Below are 14,296 nucleotides of genomic sequence, written 5' to 3' on the forward strand. Positions count from 1 at the left end.
CTCCCCATGAAGGAATGGATACAGTAGTAGGTATGACTAAGTTTCTTGTCAGACATGGTTAAACAAAACAAGGCAGTTCAAATTAAACTAAAGTAAAGAAAAGGGTTTTAGACAAAATAAAAAAACCCAACACAGGCTTTGTGGATTCTATTTTAATAGAAATTATACCATACTGAAAGTCCATTCTTATGTTGCTACTTGAGGCCAAAAGACTGTATATGCAAAGTTGTCTTTCTGAAGAAAATGCTAATCTGTCAAAAAGTAAATATCTGGGAACCTGAGGATAAAGTGCTTGCTGCATAAGCATTTGCTCCTGAACTTGGATTCCCAGAGTCCATTAAAAAGCTACAGGAAGTACTATATGTCACACCAGCACTGTGGAGTGGAAGTGCAGAGACAGAAGACCCATGCAAACCAGTGAGCGTCAGGGCGTCTCATAGATAGATAGATAGATAGATAGATAGATAGATAGATAGATAGATAGATAGATAGATAGATAGATAGAGTGGAGAACCTGTTGAGGCTGACATCAAATGTTGACTTTTGGCCTCCATTTGTACTTACACAGGCACACACACACACACACACACACACACACACACACACACACACACACACACACAAAGATGCATGTTTACTCTGTTGGCTTTCATTCTTACCCTATTTATTTGTACTTCTGTCTTCATCCTAGTAACCATAGGCTTTCTATTATGTAGTAAGTTTCAAGTTCACAAAATGGGATTCTGCCTACTCCATATTCTAAGCTTTTTGGTTGGTTTTGTTTGGGTTTATTTTGTTTTTACCAAAATGATATTCCCTAAGAATTTAGAGAGAGTTTTACTTTTTCTACAAAAGAAAAATGCTGTGGGGATTTTGATAGCAATTACATTGAATTTATGTGTTATATAGGTAAAATTTTTGTCTGAAAATCTTTGGACATAGGATGTGGTCTCCATTTACAGCATCCACTGTCATTTTTTTTTTTAAATATTGTCTACTCTGCCTAGTGTAAGAATCTCAAAGTAGCTTATTTTCCCTTTAGCCTAAAAATCTTGACATATTTTTAGTGTCTCTCCACTATTGGTGTTTCATCTTTTGAGAACTCTGTTTAGTTCTGTCTCATTTGTAATTAGATTATTTGTTTTCTTGCTGTTCACTTTTTTTAGTTCTTTGTAAGAAACTCCAAACATTTCTATTAAACTCGGGATCAGGAGAGGATAACTACTCAAAACCTATTTATATAATATGTATAGCCTTAACTAGAACAGTAAAACCACAGAGGGAGATCAATGGAATACAAATAGGAAAGGAGAAAATCAAAGTATCCTTATTTCGAGATGATATGGTTTTATATCTTAAAAAAACAAAACAAAGGACTCAGCCAAGGAGATTAGACATTGTAAGTACTTGCACAAAAGTAGCAGGATGCAAGATTAATGCCAAAATTTAATAGCCTGGGAAAGAAATCAGGGACTAGTACCTTTCAAGGGTGTGTGTATGTGTGTGTGTGTGTGTATGTGTGTGTGTGTGTGTGTGTGTGTGTGTGTATGTGTCCGTCCATATAGATAGAAAACCGTGCAAGTCAAAGACTTGTATAATAACTTTAAGACATTAAAGAAAGAGAAGAAATATCAGAAGATAAAAAGACTTACTTGTGTTCATGGCTCAATAGGGTTAATATAGTTTTAAAAAAATTGTCATTTTATTAAAAACAGTCTACAGATGCAATGCAATCCCCATCAAAATATCAACCCAATTCATAGAAATTGGAAAAGAAAAATCTTAAAGTTCTTATGGAAGGACAGAAAGCCCAGGATACTTTAAAAAGAAAAAATCCTGAATAATAGAAGAGGTGCTGGAGGGATTTCCATTTCAGATTCAAGTTGTACGACAAAGCTGTAGTAGAAAAACTCCTTAGGGTTGCCATAAAACAGACACAGTGATCTGGAGTGGAGCGGAAGACCTGCACCTAGAGCCGCACACCAGTGGACACCTCATCTTCTGACGTAAATATGTACTGCAGAAAAGGCTAACAGCTTTTGGGATATTTTTATGAAAGCCTCATTGCACATAGTAGGATGAAGTTTATTCTACCAGACACATAACACCTGCACACTGTCAGCAGCCGTTCTATTCATTCTCTCCTTACTAGCACCATTCTTCCCAACTTTAATACCCTTCCAGTACAGAGATGAATGAGATCTAGCTTACACAAAGGGGAGAGAACATGGTCCTTGTGTTCTTCTGTAATCTCTTTCACCTAGTTTTATGTTCCCCAGTTCTATTTTGCTTCAGAAAATAGGATTTCCTTCTTTTTGTGCCTGAGTAATATCCTCCTGCATGTCAGTACATTCACACATGTGTACCACATTTTCATTACATTATTACGTATAGGCATTATCTTATGTCTCCATTGCTATGAAGAGACACTGTGACCAAGGCAACCGCTTCAAACTACAAGAGTTTATTGAGGACTTGGTCACAGTTTCAGTATGTGAGAGTTCATGACCATCACAGTGGGGACCCTGGTGGCAGGCAGGCAGTCCTTACAATGGAGCAGTATTGAAAGCTGACATTCTTCTCTGTGAGAGGCAAAGGGAACTAACTGGTAATGACATGAACCTTTGAAACCTCAACGTCCACCCCCAGAGGTAGCACTCCTCCCATAATGCCATATCTCTAATTTTTAAATAGTTTCTCCAACTGGGGACCCAGCATTCTAATATGCGAGTCTATTATGGTGCCATTCACATTCAAACCCCCATAAACATGAAGGTTAATTGCAAATAGTATTATAAATGTGGACATATAACTCTCTGTGATGTGATGAGTAATTTACTTACGTTCACTGATGGGGATGGGAAGATAACTCAGTAGTTAGACCACAGAACACTCTTCTAGATGACTAGGATCCAATTCCCAGGACCACATGGCTCACAACCATCTTTAACTCCACTTCAGTGGAATCTGATGCCCTCTTCTAGCCTACATAGGCACTGGGCACACAACTCATGCCAAATATAAGTGCAGGCAGAACACACATACATAAAAATTAATAAGTCAGTTTAAATATAAATAAAGTTTTAAATTTCAAGATACACTCACTGAACTGATGGTAGATGATTTTAGGATTTGTTTAGGTTTTGAGGAAGGATTTTCCTATGTGCTCTGGTTGGCCTGACCCACTCTATCCACTGAGTTAGCATCCAGCTCACAAACTGTTTGTCTCAGCCTTTTTAGTGCTGGGGTTCCAGGTGTGAGTCACTAGACATTGCTTAATAATAGGTGGTAGACATAACTTTCCTCTTCTCTATTGATTTCCATTACTGCCAAAAGGGTGCAGATGTCTCTCCTCCACCTGTATTACCAGTCTTTGTTGGTTTTGTGGTTGTTGTTGTTTTGTTGTTGTTGTTTTGAGGAGTGATCCTCAGTGGGTAGGGTGTAATTTATTCTGTTAATTCCTCAGTGACTAGTGATAGTTGGATCATTCTATGGTGGTCTTTCTATTTCTTCTTTCAGAACTGTCTATTTTTAACCACTTACATAGTGGTAAAGGATTACATAACCTGGTGGTCTTCAGTCAGGAGACAGCCATCTAGTATTTTCCTCCATCACACACTAGGTCTCTGCTCTCTGTTTCTCGTCTCCTTCTCTACATGTTTATAATCTAGTGCCACCCAACCTTCTGGTTTTGTTCCTCTTAAATTGCTAGTATAATGCTTCCAGTTTCACCATTTTTGTTGCAAGTTTGCTTTGGTAGTTTCATGTCTTTTATATTTCAATATAATGTTTAGACATTTTTTCTAGTTCTGAAAAAAACCTGTTATTAAGGATTATATTGAACTCTTAGTCATTTTGAATAGTATAGACTTTTTAATAATGAAAATTTTAACTAATATATCTGAGCAAAAAAAAAATCATTGAAGAACAAAGAGTTATCCTTTGCACAGTGTTGAGATTGTAGGCATGGGTATTTCTGTGTCTTTGTTTAGTAGGAATTGTTATTTCTGATGCTGTGGTAAGGCAGAAGTGGGGAGTAGATGGTAAATCAAGTGTTCACCTCATGTAAACTGGCAAGCAAAAAGAAAAGAGACAAGACCAGAGTTCTGCTTTCCCCTGTGAGAGTCTACCTATGTCCTAACAAGTCCCCTAGTCTCACCCCTCACAGTGTTAGTTAGCATGCAGTAGTACCAACCTGTAAGCTGACCCCTTAAATCTTAGGCCTTCAGAGAGTGTTAATGTCAAAACTATAGCACTTTTATTCCAGGCTTAAGTCTTTACCCACATCACAATGCAAAATGTGTTCCACCAGTCTACAGTAATATGTATCATTTAACCATTCTAGCATTGTTTGAAAGTCCATGTCCAAATTCAGTTCCAGGCAAAATTCAGTTGTCCATACTTGTAAAACAAAGCAATATGTTATAACCCCAGAATATAATCATAAACATCCCCTTATGAAAGTCAAGGAGCAGAAAAGTATGGCAGGCTGAGACTATGATAAAATCACATCAATGTTTCATATAGACAGATGACCTTTCCTCCATGAGTAAAATCATAATGAGTGGTGCCGTCAAGAGAAGTGTACAAGTGCACTCCAGGTTTTACCGAACACATTCATCAGCATGTAAATCACTTCATGGATCTATAATGAAGAAGTCATGTTGATGAATTTTAACAAGTCCTTTTCGTGTATTTTTTTTTCAATTAAATGTTGGCTAATTCAGAAATTGAAGATTTTCTTTTGAAACTTTAATAATTTTTATTTGATGGTTCAAGGTTACTATTAAGTTTCATCATAAAAACATTGAAATGTTTAAATAACTTTCTTTTCATCATTTTAGGTGATGGTATTTGTACATGCTCGAAATGCCACTGTAAGGACAGCTATGTCTCTAATAGAGAGAGCAAAAAACAGTGGCCAGATCTCCTGTTTTCTCCCCACCCAAGGACCAGAGTATGGGCATGCATTGAAACAGGTGAGTACCAGGATACACAGGAACCAGTGCACGTGAGTTAACATATTGTCTTAGTTAGGGTTTCACTTGCTGTGACAAAAAAACAAGGTAGACAGGAAAGGGTTTATTCAGCTCACACTTCCACAGGGCTGTCTGTTCGATACCAAAGGAAGTCAGGGCAGGAAATCACACAGGGCAGGAACCTGGAGGTAGGAGCTGATGCAGAACCAAGGAGAGGTGCTGCTTACTGGATTGCTTCCCCTCGCTTGTTCATATTACTTTCTTATAGTACCCAGTACCATCCCAGGGATAGGAACAGCCACAATGGGCTAGGCCCATCCTCATCAATGAGTAATTAAGAAAATGCCTTACAGCCTTTTGTGGAGGCATTTTCTCCATTTCGGTTCCCTCGTTTCAGATAACTCTAGGATGTGTTTCAAGTTGGCACAACACTAGCTAGCACACATCGAAGTAAAGGATTTCATTGGGATATTTTTCTACACATAAATACCTTGTTTTTATTCTCCTGACTAATGTTTTTGTTCTGTTTTGGTTTTTGTTTTGTTGTTTTGCTGGTTGGTTTCTGGTTTCATTGGTTCGCTTTTTGGTTTTTTGTTTGTTTTGTTTTTGTTTTTGAGACAGGGTCTCAGTTATCTTTTAAAGGGTCTGAATAAATCCCTTTATCATTTGTTTAACTGATGTATTTATTTCTACCTTTTAAAATATAGTTTAGCTATGAAGTGAGTTTGCATTTATACAATATTTTAACATTTATTGGGTTTATTATTATTTTAAAATTTGATAAATTAGAATTTTGTAACTTTCTCTCTAAAGTTAACATTGTCAAATATAGCCTACCTAAATATAAAGTCATTAGGAATGTAAAGGGACACTGAGAATAATGTCTCACTGCTTCTTGTATTTGCAAAGTACTTTCAAATTAGTGGGGCCATTTGCATTCTTGTTAAGAAAACAAAGCCTCTGGTTTCCAGATCAAAATCTGCTCTTCGTGCAATTCAAATTTTTTGTGCCCCATTACAATTTAAAAGTACTGCTCTAAATGATTTGAATAGCAACAGTGTCTTATGGATTTTTTTTTTTTAGCAGATTTTCTTAAATGTCAATTTACTAACAGTTTTGATCAAGAATAGGCAAAGCGTGGCCTTGTTGTCAGGCACTTCTGTGATTCTTAACCTTTTTACAGCACACCCAGTACTATCCCTTTATTGTTTATAACTGTTTTCTCTTGCTGCTATAGACCAGATAGGTATAATAAAGATTACTAAACACTTTTGTTTCTTATAAGATTTTAATAGGTATAGAGTAATTATATCCAAATGTATTTGTGACAAGGTTTAACAGACTGCTTAATGTCTACATGCTTACAAACCTAATGCTATGCACTTTATATATGCCTTAGTGTATCCCTTAGTCAGGGGTTTCTAGAAGAGAGGGAGAGGGAGAGGGAGAGGGAGAGGGAGGGAGAGAGAGAGAGAGAGAGAGAGAGAGAGAGAGAGAGAGAGAGAGAGAGAGAGAGAATTTATTAGACTTGTTGAACCAATAGAATGTCTCTCTTTATATATATTTATTGGAGTGGCTTAGCGACTGTGGTCTAACTAATCTATGAAAGACTGTCTAACAGTGGAAAGTCTAATAATCAGACCAAGTAGCTGGATGTCTCAGCTAGTTTTCAGTGTATAATGGAATCCCAAAGAAGTAGGCTTTGATACCAGTGAAAGAATGAACTTTCTAGGAGAGTAAGGCAAGAGCAAAGCAAAGAGAGAGCCAGCTTCCTTCTTCCTGTCCTTTATTTATATAGACTGCCAGCTGAGGGTGTGGCTACCATTAAAGCTGTATCTCCCTGTCTCAAAAGATCTAGATTAAAGTTGTATTTTGCCACCTCACATATCTGCATTAGATGTGGGCCTTCCTATTTCAACTGATTTACTTCAGAAAATCCCCTTACAGGTGTACTAAGCAACTTGGGTTTTTCTTAATTCCAGGTATAGTCTTGTTGGCAACCAAGAACAGCCTTCACACTGAGTGAGCACACGTCTCTCATAGTTTCCACTTCAGTGACATGTTTCACTTGTCCTGCCTCAGTCAAGGGTATTTTCCCATTCTGACAATGTGGATGTCACCATTGTCTTTTAAAGGTTTAAATTTTAACTCCCATCACCTGACACTTGTTTTGTACATCAGATTCTTTCACTTTTGAGCCATATATATCCAAAGATTTTACCTCTTTTTAAAATACCCTGCTATGTAACATTTATTGTGTAGTTTGTGGGGGGTCTTTTGAGTTATTTATCAATCGTGAACTTGTGAGACTCTTTGAAAGGCAATGTCTTGTTTTATTTCTTTAGAAATAAATAATGAACTCCATTATGTTTGAGAGCCAAGACTTGAGAGCCACCCTGTGTACTTTTCACTTCTTCCCAGCTCTCGGTCCTCAGAGCTGCTTCTCTTGTGGATAGTCCATACCTACTACATACAGCATGAAACATTCTTACAGTGAGCAGTTAGTCATTCACAGATACCTAGTCTGAAAAAGAAATAATAGTGAGAATTTGAAAATTTAGTTCAGGGAAACCGACACAGGTCCTTAGTCGTTTTATTATACGTTAAAGCAGCTTTGTGATGTCTGCATGTTCACCCTGACTCAGTGGTTATTGGGTTTGTTGGGGGAAAGAATGAATGCCTTTATTTATTCTTCCTCTTGGAGGAACATTGCCCTGTGTGCTGCTCTGAGTCCTTCATGAATTTAGTTGTAGGTGCACCACAATTACTCTGTACTTTCAGTCCTAAAACAAAAGCAGCATGATAATTGCTTTGGTTTTAATTTTCTCATTTGATTGGTGTCATTGTATTGAATTTTAAAGACTCTTGTCCCCTGAAGCAGAGAGCACACATTGTCAGTGACTCTTAGGTTCTCTTATGTTTCTCCCTCCTTTCTCTCTCCCTGACTGACTGGTCCCACCTCTCTTATCTCTTCTTCACAAGAGCGACTCCTTAACCCTAACCCTAACCTCTAATCCTAACTAACTCTTTCTTCCAGTTTATGATTTACCTCATGCCTTTAAAAGCACCTTTTGTTTTAAAGATTTATTTATTTATTTCATGTATGTGAGTACACTGTCGCTGACTTCAGACGCACCAGAAGAGTCGCTGACTTCAGACATGCCCATTACAGATGGTTCTGATCCACAATGTGGTTGCTGGGATTTGAACTCAGGACCTCTGGAAGAGCAGTCACTGCTCTTATCCACTGAGCCATCTCCCCAGCCCTTAAAAGCACTTTTTAAAGTTCAGTTTAGGGGCTGAGCATGGTGGTAGGTACATGCCTTTAATCCAAGCACCTGAGAGGCAGAGGCAGGTGGATCTTCATGTGTCTGAGGACAAGCTGACTGACATAGTAAATTCTAGGACAGCCCAGACTACGTAGAGACATCCTTTCTCAAAAATCAAAAACAAACAAAACAAAACAAAAGTAATTTAGTTTACATTTATATGTATCTGTGTACTGCATGTATGGAGTGCCTGCAGAGGGCCGAAGAAAGTGTCTGGTCTGCTGAAACAAACACAAATGGTTGTGATCCATCATCGGGTTCTGGGTATTGAACACCTGTGCTCTGGAAAAGTGATAGTGCTCATGGCTGCTGAGCCCTCTCCTCTTCAGAAGCACTTCTTTATACTTTTATTTTATATGACTATTCTAGTATGAAAAGTAAAACCCAGAACGAAACCATCTTGTCTCCCCCAAAAGGATAATAAACAATATATATCCAGTTAACCCTGAAGCTATTCCCCCACAAAGACACTGTTTAGCCAGAAATATACTTCATGAAAGAGTTGACACTTGTATTTGTAGAAGTAAAAAACATTAGGGAGGCAAGTATTTTCATTATTAAACCATTGGTTTTAATTGTGTTTTTCATTTGAAAATAAATGAGTTTTTTAGAATCATCAGAGTTTTTCTTATACAAGATCTTGACTTTTTTTAGAGACAAACCTTTTTCATTTACATACATGCTTTAAATATTCTAGCACTAGATTTAGTATTTCTAACCACTTCTTTATTGACTACTTTCTTTTACAGTCACTGATTGGAGACCATGTTTCTTGTTTTGTTTTTCTTTTTAACATATACCAATATGAATATTTCTCTTAGTTGAAAATGGCCCATCATATGAAAAAAACTGAAGAAGATACTAACCAGAAGTTTCTTTTGAACAAAGTAGAGTAACATGTACCTGATAGCTAATTTAGAGAATCATTTTATAACTTTATTTTCTTTCGTAAACAGTAAACTCTGTTTTCTTAGTGTTTGCTGAAGTAGTAGCAGCTGAACTTGACTGAGCATTGTTACAAACTGTGTAACAGTGTATTAATGTAACAATAGTATTAATGTAACAATAGTATTAATGGCTTTACTTTTGTTCTTACATCTTCATTCATCTGTCCCTGTTGCCACATAATAATAGAAATTTTTTTAAATTTCTGACTAGTAAAGAAAGATTAGAAATAAAATGCCCCCCTTTCCCTTAGTTTTTACTTTATGCATATGCAAAATATCATCTCCTTAAATTGATGTCTTTCAGCCAGGTATCACCAGCCTTTTTTTTGTGATGCCAGTTAATATAGTAATTCTACTATTACAACCATGTAGAAAGATAACAAAAGGGATTTTTGTCTATTTTTAGTATTTTTAAAGATAAAATTATAGAAATTTACTTTAAAAAAAAATCACTGCCCACTTAGTTGGGTCTTGGAAGCTTGACAGTAATCCCATATAGAATAAAGGCTAATTAAATCTGCATTTTAATTCACCTACCCACTATAACATAGTCCTCTAAATACTATTTAGTATTGCACACAGTTGCAAGAACATTTGTATCTTGGGTTTTTCATTTAAAATAAAATTTGATATTAGTTTACTTGATGTAAAATGATCGCTGTAAAACCTTTGAAAGAAGTAAAGAGAAAAATAACTTAAAAGGATGAAGGTTGCAACAGGATTTAAATTAAAAGCAGATCCACAAAACAATGAACTGTAAAGCAGTAAACAGTTTGGGAAAATAATAGTCACAGCCACAGCAGAGTATTATATCCGTATCATGTATATGCTTAATAATTCCATAACAAACTAAACATGATATTTCTAGCAAGCATATCAGAAAAAGCAGAAATAAAACAGGCAAACAAGTTGGAGTAGAAAAAAGCTAGCTAGATAAAACTAATTATTTTTATCACTAGTAAGTTGTAAAAAAAGAAACAAAAAGCTAAACATGTGTCCAGACACAAGCATATTAAACAAATTAAAAACAAAAACGAAAACTTAAACTTTTTTTTAAACTTAAACATTTTGAAGATAATTCGAGGTTTGGACATGCTCGTGATTGTCAGAAGCACTGGTTCATTCAGTGTTCTAAAATAAGGTAGTAGTTTAAAGTCTCTTTTTATATATAACCTTTATATCTAATATCTTAAATCTGGGAACACTGCAGAGTAAAAGCAAAATATACAGCTTTGGAGGGATCCCAAAGGGAAGTCTGGACAAGTCTTCACAGTTACTTTGTAATGACTTTAGGAGCTAAGGAGATGATCAGTGGTTAAGAGTGGTTCCCAGCACCTACATGGTGATTCACAACCACCCGTAACTCCAGTTCCAGGGGATTGATACTCTCCTCTGACCCATTAGGGCACCAGAAGTGCACATGGCACACATACATATATGCAATCAAAACATCCAAACATATAAAAGAAATAAGTACTAGAAGATTAATAACTATTTGAGTGTATTAGAATTAATTAACAGCAACTAATCCTGTTGATCACTTGTGAACATATCACTAAATATCACTCTAAGAGAGACTGGCAAGGGTAGGGCTTCTGCCCTTGTGACTTTGGTAATTTCACACAGAATTTAGAAATAAATGAGTAAATACAAAGCTATCAAACAAAATATCGTAAATTGCATTTAAAGAAAGTGGCAAGCAGTTCATTGCACACAAAGAAGAGAAGTAGATTATGCTAGTAGTCTTGAATTTCAAGATTATAGTAAGACTAAGACATTCCAAGAAGAAGAGACTACAGATAAAGGAAAATATGAGACATTTGAAGGAAAACATAGTCTCGTTTATTTTTCAAGGCAGAAGTGATATATTTTGTGGTAACTTCAGGAGAGGCTGAGTAGAATTTACAGTTGGCTAATTATGCATGTGTGAAAGAGAAGAGAACATGAATGATATAAATATCTAGAGAAGTCAAGATGCTGTAGGACCCAAAGAAGAAGTGCATTTTCCTTCAGCTCAGAATTCATTTAGGAAGGTGGGGAAAAAAGGAATTCATTTAGAAGTTTGTCGAGTCATCCCACATTACCACTAATGAGTGTGTTCCTCAAAAAGCTCTAACTTTAACGGCACCTTGCTATCACTAGACACTGTCATGCTCTAAGGTCAATAATAAATTAGTAGAGAAAAATGTATATTAGCATGGATACCTGAGGATAATTTGCTACAGTCTATTCTCTCCTTCCACTATGTGGATCCAGGAATGAAAGTCAAGCAGTCAGGCTGGTTGATAAGAGCCTGTAACTGCTGAGTTGAGTCCTCTTGCCAGCCCTTCATTCTACAGTTTTGGGACAAGGACTCACTTGCGTCAGGCTGATCTCTAACTTCCTGAATAATCAAAAATGACCTTGAATTTTTTTATACCCCTGTCTCTACTTAGAGTGTGCTGGGATTTCAGAAGGTGCCACCACACCTAGTTGGAAGATAGAAAAGGTGCTTCCTCCTGCTAGGGAAGCATTCAATCAACTGAGCCACGTCTTAGTCTCTGTTACTTCTCGTTGTTGTTGTTGTTGTTGTTGTTGTTGTTGTTGTTGTTGTTTGGTGTTTTGTTATGTGTATAAGAAACTGAGCATTTTCTAACTTAGCCATTTATATTTATTTTCTTTAAATGGTCCATGTCCTTGGCATATTAAATTGCATATAAAATCAGATGTTTTTACTTTTTATTCATGATTATTTTCCATGTGGAAAATCTTTAACTTCAGTGTGTATGTTATAGAAAGAGGATGCCTGTTTCCTCCGTGATGTCTCAAATGATTTAAAAGTTTGTCTCACTATTTCATCTCTCTGAAAATAACTCCAATAATTCCAAGGTTTTTTCCTATATAATCCTTGGGTTTGTCCCTGTTGGTTTAAGATTTAATATAGAAATGCTCATTTTTATTTGACTCAGTTTCTATGCCTTCTCTCATATCGGCTACAGTGCAAAGACAGAGAGCTTTGCACACATGCCTTTGTCATAGGTTTTTTTTATATTTTAAGTAGTTTGTGTTTTTGTCTTTCTCATTGGCCTGCAGTACTTAGATTCTAAATACTTAGTAATTGCTTTATTTTTATTTGTTCTCCTTTTCTGATTGTAGTCTAAATTCCCTTCCTTTTTTCTGATTCTCTATTGTATTCCATTAATTTATTACAATAATTTTTCCTTTTTTAAAATTAATCATTACATTTGTTTACACCTCAGATGATATCCCACTTCGCAGTTACCCCTCCATACACACCCCATCCCACTTCTGCCCTCTCCTCCCTCCCCTTTGCCTCTATGGGCGCTCCCGTACCTTACCCTCTCCTGACCCTCCCCTCCAGCATTCCCCTACGCTGGGGCATCAAAACTCCACAGGACCAAGGGCCTCTTACCCCATTGATATCAGGCAAGGCCATCCTCTGCTAGATATATATCTGAAGCCATGGCTCCCTCCCTGTACACTCCTTGGTTGGTGGTCTAATCCCTGGGATCACAGGGTGGTCCAGCCAGCTGATGTTCTTCCTATGAGGTTGCAGTCCCCCTCCACCCCTCCAGTCCTTCCACCAGCTCCCGAAGCGAGGTCCCTGAGCTCCGTCTGGCTCCTCATCTGCAGAGAGATGGCTCAGGAGTTAAGAATATTAACCACTAGTTCATGTGTATTATGAAATGGAATAGACCACAAATGGAAAATTCAGATTTAAAAAATTAAAATAAAGAATAAAGAGGCCTCGCATGGTGGCACCTATCTTTAATCCTCTTTAAAGACAGAGGTAGGCAGATATGCATGAGCTCAGGATGAGTATGGTCTATACTAAGAGTGTCAGACTAGAGTTAACACCTTGTTTTGCAAGTAAAATCTAAAAAGGAACAATAACACCAGAATTACCCTAGGAGTCTTTCAACAGATGAATGGAATGAGAAAGATTGGTTTATATACACAATGGAATACTTTCCATCCATAAAGCATGAAGTTATATAATACAGGAAAATGGTTGTACCTGGAGATCCTCACATTTGGTGACTCAAGTCACTTCAGACAGATACCATGTTTTGTTTTGTTTTTCTCATTCACTTAACTTAGGTTTGTATATACATACAGAAAATCATCAGTGCATATAGGGCATGAGAGTAGAAGGGAAACCATATAGGGTAACACATAAGTCTCTGCAGGGAAGGCTGCAGGATACATGGGACCATGAGCCGTGAAGTAGAATATGCTCAAATTGTACTTGTAAGGGAATATCTTGTGAGCCCCAGTACTATGAAAGTATGTCAGTTAAAATATTGTTGGAAAAACAGAAGCCAGAGGAACTTAAAGTGAATGAGCAATCCACTTTATGCAGAGGAATGGTATAATTTAAGAAGAGCTGTGAGTTCGATGTTGTGAAATTGCAGTGGCATGCACTCTTTCTACCTTGTTTTTTTAAATTCTTGGAAATCTGTTCCAGAATAAGAAAAGCGAAATGTGTGTGTGTGTGTGTGTGTGTGTGTGTGTGTGTGTGTGTGTGTGTGTGTGTGTACCTGTATGATCAGTGTCCTAACTCAGATTTGTCACTGGATTCTACATTGATAACAAGTGTATCTGGTTCTTCCAGTGCAGACAATCCACAGACACACAAGCCTCAGCAGAAGCAGGCAGCCATCCTGCAACACAATTGTGCAGCTGGGTTAGCTCTGAGTGCCTGCTTTTGAATGTCAGAGGAGTGGAACTGGGCAGGTGGCCTCCCTCCTATTTTGGCTTCTGATGGAATTCTGTTATCGGTTAGCAAATACTTCCATGGTCTTTGATATTCATAAGAGACGCTTCAAGCAATTTGAAAGTAACATCTCAGCTCTAAAAAGAAAAAGGCAATGTGATTCCAGTTGCAGGCCATCATAATAGGGGAGAAATCACAGTTAAGGAAAACAGGAGTTTGTAGCAGAAATTCCTCACATGGCAGTGTCCTGAACTAGGGAACCACACTAATGCTCTTACAAGGTCTAACCACACTGATCAGCTTCCACCAGGCAGAAATTCCACC

At 37.1% G+C, this 14,296-nt stretch overlaps 1 protein-coding gene across 10 annotated transcripts in view; it reads left to right on the forward strand.

Moving 5' to 3' along the window:
- Ascc3 (activating signal cointegrator 1 complex subunit 3) overlaps positions 1 to 14,296 on the forward strand; it is a 280,053-nt gene that overhangs the window by 114,951 nt on the left and 150,806 nt on the right. For all 10 annotated transcript variants that reach the window (XR_015644791.1, XM_087597565.1, XM_087597567.1 and 7 more), the window contains 1 exon segment: positions 4,845 to 4,979. Coding sequence is in view for 9 of the 10 variants with exons in the window: in XM_087597565.1 (XP_087453691.1) it covers positions 4,845 to 4,979 (135 nt within the window). In the remaining variant the exon portion in view is untranslated.

This window comes from Rattus norvegicus, chromosome 20 (genome assembly GCF_021556685.1).
Source record: "Rattus norvegicus strain SHRSP/BbbUtx chromosome 20, alternate assembly SHRSP_T2T, whole genome shotgun sequence".
Classification (NCBI taxonomy): domain Eukaryota; kingdom Metazoa; phylum Chordata; class Mammalia; order Rodentia; family Muridae; genus Rattus; species Rattus norvegicus.